The 7144-nt window shown below is 42.2% G+C and overlaps 1 protein-coding gene across 1 annotated transcript; it reads right to left on the bottom strand.

Annotated features, from left to right (window-relative positions):
* Nucleotides 1-2283: 2283 nt before the first annotated feature.
* Nucleotides 2284-7067, bottom strand: TATDN3 (TatD DNase domain containing 3; the record flags this gene model as incomplete). The annotated part of the gene is made up of 7 exons (XM_009078129.1): nt 2284-2648; nt 2928-3008; nt 4092-4204; nt 4419-4474; nt 4848-4957; nt 5924-5986; nt 6913-7067. Coding segments are annotated over 7 exons (722 nt in total), but the record flags the coding sequence as incomplete, so codon positions are not given.
* Nucleotides 7068-7144: the final 77 nt, after the last annotated feature.

The following is a 7144-nucleotide window of genomic DNA, read 5'->3' as shown; positions in this document are numbered from 1 at the left end:
GCAGGGTGTCAGGGATGCCAAGGCAGGGTGAGAATGACACTGTATTTTCCTGTTCTGGAGCGCCAGGCCACCATGACTTAGCTCAGGCGCCGCAGGTCTAAGAGGAGGACAAAGTTGGTCTGTTTTGCTATAGGCACCCTGCCAGGCTCACCCTGCCCACGGCTGCTGCAGTGCCAGCTTTCTCTGGCCCAGGAGGAAGAACTCCATGCTCCTTCCCCAGCCCCAACCACACTCCTGCAGCACCTCCAAGCCCTGCTGCTGCAGGGACCAGGGGCACAGGCTGTCCCACAGAGACTCCACGGGGCTGGCACCCCTCATCAGTGCCCTGCCCAGATGGAAGCTGCAGGATGTGAGCATGTCTACAGGTTTTTGCAGCGCTGCAGCAACAAAAGGGATTCAAATGCTCAGGGCAGGTATCATCCGACTGCGAGGCTAAGCCTGAACCAGAGCAGCGTTACCCCTCTCCAGAGACAGGGGTTTTGAGCAGACTAAATACTTAATATTCCCCTTTTTGCAAAACCAGTGTTTTCACCCAATGCTGTAAATACCATGGAGAAAAATATTTAGCTCAAAACTCTGTAAATATTTGGATGCTGCCTGATTTTTTACCCAGAGCATTTCCATACATAATTGCATTCCAAGCTATGCTGGGAGCCTTCTGATCACACAGCCTTACACACGGGAAGCATGTGTAAGGCTGCCTCATATCACATGTTTAGTACCTCCAATGACATGATTGTTAATCATTAAATTAAGTCAACTGCATTAATATTCTTAAGACAATTGGACACCTGTTCCCTAGCACCATCTGGAGGCAAACGTTGTCCTTTGCCCAGTGTAATGGAAATAGTGTCAGTAGATCCAGGCCAACAAACAGCTCTAACTGGTCTGGAACAAACACTCACCAAAGATTCAGGTATTTGCTGCTCTGAGTAGATGTTGTAATAGAGACAAATTATTCAAGTTTTGTTGTTTGCTGCAGGCTGAAAACTGTTTAGAGATGTGTTTACACTTAATAAGCTATACCTAGTTAAAAAGGAAAACACAGCTGTTCTGATAAAGACAGCAAAAGCCCCTCCGGACAATGTGGTTTTAAGAAACTGAGGAAGACAACATAAAGGAAAAAACTGTAAGACAGGCATCACTTACATTGCAAGCTTTTGCTCCTTCTCTTTTGTTTTCCCCTATTTGGGAGCTAATACCTTCTCTACCCACATCCTTTTCAAAACAAGGAAAACACTCAAGTCCTTGCCTTCCAGTCCTGCACCCCAGAAGGCAGACAACATGATTTCAGAACAGGGCATTGCAAACCATTTTGCAAAAGAGTAACCAGTAAGATTCTCTAACTAGGAAAATAGGAGAGTCTTGATACCCCTTCCAAAAAATAAATAATCACACAGGCATGTGAGACATTGTAGACATGAACCTGAATCTTAAAGCCAAACACTTTCACTGTCCTGGTGTGATACATGATTTTGTACCTGAGGTGATCATGGGCTAAGTTAATACCTGTATATTTTCTCCCCTGAGCTGGCAAAACTCCCCATGAAAAGAGACAAAACCTCCACTTCCTTAGTCGCCCTCAGACGATTGGGTGCCATGCAAAACCTTGTTCAATTACTGGTTTATAGTCAGCACAACTTTGACCAGTACTTCACAGGCCCACACATCCACACAGGTGCTGTGAGGGAGCACAAGATTCAGCCTTTAGGACATTGGCCAACGTAGCAGAATCCACAACAGCCAACCTCCAAGATCTCACAAAATTGGGCTTGTGTCCCTTTCACATCCTGTCCCTCCTGACACTGAACAGTCAGAAGTCCTTGAACTGAGACCAAACCCAGGCTTTTCTCATTGAATATAATTCAAAAATAAGGAAATCAAAGCAAATCCTCAAAATAGCCAAGATCTTAGCAACTGTTAAGTTACATTATGCAAGGAAAAAAGAGAGTAGCAGGGCTATAATTCCTTCCAACTGTATTTTGAAGGGGTGTTACTTCTGTACCACTCACAGAGCTCAGTCAGCACGACATCCATCCAGCAGGGGAGGTTTATTGGCTCAGAAAGGCATATGCAGTTTGCAAGTCCTAACAGGAGTTTTTTTATCATGAGTGGCCCCACAACTCTGTGACTTGCAGTCAGCAGAAATAAGGAATGAAGGGGAATTACGCACTACACATTAACCATCTCCCAGACTCGGAGCAGCTGAGCAAGGAGTCTGAGCAATTAAACTGACAACTTTATGGTGCTCTTTGCAAAGGACTTGTTCAGAGACATGAGAGGTGCAAATGAACAAAGTGTCATGATCACATTCAAGAGGTGAAAAAGGTGCATGCCAAAAGGTCTTTGAGACATTCTCTATTTCATCCTACGCAGCTATATAAAACTGTTCACTTCTGGAACTTTACAACAGCAAAACTCCACTTTAATACAAGATGCACATTTACTTTATTAATTACATCACAAATAATAATTTCTGCAAGATTGTATTCCAGTTTCTGAATTTATAGCCGAAGAAAGTTCTGAAGTTTGGGGAATACTTTCAGTGCATTCCGAGTAGTCACTTCTATAACTTCTTCAACTGGAATTCCTTTAATTTTGGCAATATATTCTGCAGCAATGTAAATATTTTTGGGTTCATTTCTCACCTGAAAACAAACAAACAAACAGACCAAGTTACAGATCCCTACAAGTCACAGGTGTTTCAGATTCAGTGTTTCCTGACACAACTTCAGTCACATTGTGGCATGTGTGCCACAAAAATTACATGTATCTATTCTTCTTGGATTACATTCCCTCGGTAACCTCTTTCATCTCTTGTATCCGTGCTTACACTGACTGTTTCACTCTCCTGTGCCAGTAACTGACCTCCATAATATGTGAGTTGGGATATATATACACAGAAGTCCCTCCCCACCACCATTTACCTGTTTTTCAGGCCCTAGAGCAGGAGAGTCAGTTTCCAAGCACATACTTTCCAGAGGTAGCTGTTTCACCATCTTCTGCTTCTTGAAGAAAAGAAGATAGCTATTAAATACTTTATGAACTTAAACACATGGGAAAATATTATGAAGGGAGGATATCTCCTGCATTTAAAAGCAACATTAAAAGACTTTAAGGCCACTGTCAGCAATTTCTGAATGGAAGCAATAATACTAGGAGCTGCTTAAGAAGTCCTTTCAAATTAGGATTCTCCTGTTTTCTAAATATCCAAACTACAATTATCTCAACACTGAATCCATTGTTATCTATTAAATCATGCAGTTATATGGCACAAAACACCCAATGTTTAGAGCTGCCGACGCAATTTTAATTTGCTGTTTTCTGTGTATATAGTATTTGTGTATGTTTTCCTCATCTTTGCTTTTACCTCTCAACCCCAGTTTGCTTTCCTTTCTGGAAGTTCCTAACCTCACCCCCAACTATACCCATTCCTCATACCCTGTCCACTTAAATCAAGCCTTTTCCTTTCTTACATTTCCTGGCCTGATAATACAAAGTGATGATGATGCTGCAGGATGGAAACAGATTTATTCCAAAACAAGAAGTCAGCATAGCTTGCAGAAGCCCAGAGTAGAAGTTAGAACAATCTCACCACATCAAGGGCTGAACCTGACCAATGCCAGCTTTAAGCAATTTAGCTGTTTCTTTGCTGGGTGTACCTCGTGATAATCACGATTTTTCAAAGGTCTGCAACCTAACCAGATTTCATTTAGAACAGAAACTGGCACAGCCCTGAAACTAGCCCTTTTCCACATGTCATGTCCCTACTCTAAAACAGTACAGTGGCAGAAGCTTCCAAAGAAAAGTTCACCAGGAACTACATATAAACGAAATAAAAAACCCCTTGCTTCTCAAGAATAGCTTAACGTTTCTAGTCAAAATTTCCCCTGAAAAGTCCCAGGTAGAAATTAAGCCAAAGTAAAAATGTGCAATGCTATAAGCAACTGAAACTTCTATTCAGAGAAGTGTCAGGACACAGTAACTGTACACAGGTCCTGCTAGTCTCAACAGCCATCATGATAAGCTGTCAGCTATTACCTGCAATTCCCAAGCACCAAACCCTAGCCAAACCCAGGGCAAAATGTTACCTGTTCACTCCTTATAATGGAAGGAGGAATGGAGAAGTAGTATCCAGCTTTCACCCCTTCCATTGCTACAGATGGCTTCCCATCAAATGCATGGAGCAACACCTTTGTAGCACCTCGGAGAAACACAGCAAACCAAATCATTAGCAGGGTTACAGCAGGGCTGCCATGCCACCTTCCAATGAGACCTTGGTCCCATAAAGAAGGAATACAGAACCTCTGCACTATTGCTCCCAAGTTTCACATACACAAACTGATGCGAGGACATGGCACTACTGAAGAAATTCTATTGACAAAAGCCATGACAGAGAGAATGCATTAAAAACATACCTTGTTCCTTCAAGAGATTAATGGTTGGTCTTCCAGCTGAGCGGGAATGAACATTTCTGCACAGCAAGGAGAGGTCTGGCATTAGGAAATTCAGCCAAATACTGGGTTTTTGCAAACACAAACTAACAGCAGCTTGGGATGAAAATACTTTATCTGTACTATACCTTTTATCAGGAAAAAAATCATTTTAGCTACAGTGAAGATATAGCAATAAAACAGCAAGGACAGGACACAGGAGACTGTACAGAAGTGCAAACATAGGGAGAATTCTATAACTAAATCTCAAACTGGAGACTGACAGGGCACTAATGCCAGTTTAATCCATGGAAGAAAAGTTCTGTGGGTGCTTAGTAACTATAAATCCTGGGAAGTATTTCCACATGTTACTGAGATCTGGCAAATTCTCCTACTAGTATAAACAAAACCTACAAAGGCAAATCCAGTCTTCTTGCTAGCTCAATCTGCTTGATCAAAACCTGTCTTTGTCCTTCCTTCTCTTCATCGGTGCTGGCAAATCTGGGAGTGAAATCTAGTCCAACCTACAGGATAAGAAGAGGAAAAATTTTACAGACCTAACACTTAACAAAATAACAGTATATACAGGCAAGAAACGTTTCAAAACTGCAAAGCGTTTCAAAATATATGTACACACTACAAACAGCAATTAAAATGAGCTCAGCTGTAGCTTAACTTGGAAAGGAATCCATTCTCAGTCATAAGCTTTTCAGCTATGAAAGCATTTGTGGGCAGATAGTTACTAACTAGGGTATCAAACATTTTAACCTGCAACTGTTTTCCTGGGGTTGTAGTCCACTGAATATTCTTTCAGATTAATTTCCGACCTGAACCCAGAGCTTTAGTCCAATCTCTAGCCAAAATTACCTGTTAATTCTGTACTTTTTTGATCTAAACATGGTCAGGCAAAATTTAAAGGCTCCCAAAGTAGCCCCATTCACAGTTACACCAACCAAAGTCCTTCACATGCAGATTTAGCTACAAAGCTCTGCCAGTAACTGTTTTCTACAGCCAGTGCAAAATGAGACACACTAAGAGAGGCAGACTCTACCCTAAAGCTTTTAAGCCTCAATTCCTTTACAAACAAATGTAAGACAGGAGACAACACAAGGACACAGACAGATGAGGGATCAAATAAATGAAATCTACAAGTCAGCGAGGTGTACTGAAATCACAGCTTAGTCTGACTGCCAGAGAAGGCAGGAAGGATATGCCTTCTGTATAAGATGATACAGTATAACTATGCAATCTTCCTACTATTCCACCAGCATAACTTCCACCTATTTTCTAACCCTGATAATGAGGGAAAAGAAAGAATCAGGCCAAACTGAAGGAGAGCACATTAAGAGAATTACAAATCAGACTTAGCACTTGTTCAGACTGACAGCAATACTTACTGCATACACAAAAACAAGCATTCACTAAGTTTCTGTAATCTTGGTGACAGCTGCTGCTGAAGAGATTTAAACAAGTGATGGAATTCTACTCACTTCTCCGATCCCCACCAATCTGTCTTTGTAGAGCTCTATGAGTGGCAATGCAGCATCCAGATCCTGCAAGAGCAAGCTGAAGATGCAACCCTCACTGCCCTTACCAGGTGGAAGGTTTATGAGCCCAGCACTACAATTAAACTGGAGTTTCCTTCATTGTTCCTAAATTCTGTACTTTAAAGTTGCTGTTACTGTGAGTCGTGTGATCGGATTTTATAAACCTGCAAGATTTACCTCGTTTACTTAATAACCCTTTCATTATTCAATTTCAAATTGAAGGAGGGGAAGTTTAGGTTAGATATTAGAAAAAGGTTTTTTCCCGTGAGGGTGGTGAGACACTGGAACAGGTTGCCCAGGGAGGTAGTAGATGCCACAACCGTGGCAGTGTTCAAAGTGAGGTTGGACGAGGCCTTGAGCAACCTGGTCTGGTGGGAGACTAGACATGGCAGGGTGGGTTGGGACTAGATGATCTGTAAGGTCCATTCCAACCCCTAAAATTCTATGATTCTATGAAATTCCATGATATATACACCTATATAAACACACATACATATATATATAATAGCCTTATTTTAATACTCTTATTTCCAGTTATCTTTTCACAGTAACTGAAGAGGTAATTAAAACAAGGCCCATAAAAACCCTGGTAACATTAAATGGCTGCAGACAGATCCCTAAGTTTTTCAGGCTAAGGCCACAAACAGTTGCCTTCCCATGGTAATAAAAGGGCCATCTGCAAATGCTGTTTGCTGTAAGCAAAGAGCTCGCTTGGGGTTTCATGAAACTGTTTTTCTGCAGTTAATATGGCCAGATGACTCCAGTGAACAAATGGATGTGCTGAGAGACCCTGGGATTTGGTCCGCTGGGTCTCCTGCATTACTGAGCACAGAAAAATCACTGTGTAAGACCTGAAGGTAAATCAGGCAGACTGGAGCATGCTGTCATCCGTCCTGAGAATTCCCAGTAGGACTTCATAGCCCATTCTTTACCTTCAAAGTAACACTGCGCTGCTCCTCTGGGGAGACCTCTTGAACAGGGTGAACCCCCAGGCATGGCAAGACGAACCCTGGGAATCTAGTCACGCAATAGAGAAAAGTGTGAGACGACGGAGAAAGTAAGTTTAAAGTCAAAAAGCAGGGCCAGGCTGGCCAAGGGGCAGGAGGTCAGCACATCCCCCAACCAAAAGAGTCAGTGTTGAACAGTGTGGTCAGCAGGACCAGG

This window comes from Acanthisitta chloris, unplaced genomic scaffold (genome assembly GCF_000695815.1).
Source record: "Acanthisitta chloris isolate BGI_N310 unplaced genomic scaffold, ASM69581v1 scaffold31317, whole genome shotgun sequence".
In the NCBI taxonomy this organism is placed as follows: domain Eukaryota; kingdom Metazoa; phylum Chordata; class Aves; order Passeriformes; family Acanthisittidae; genus Acanthisitta; species Acanthisitta chloris.
This window is presented reverse-complemented; position numbering and strand designations above follow the sequence as displayed.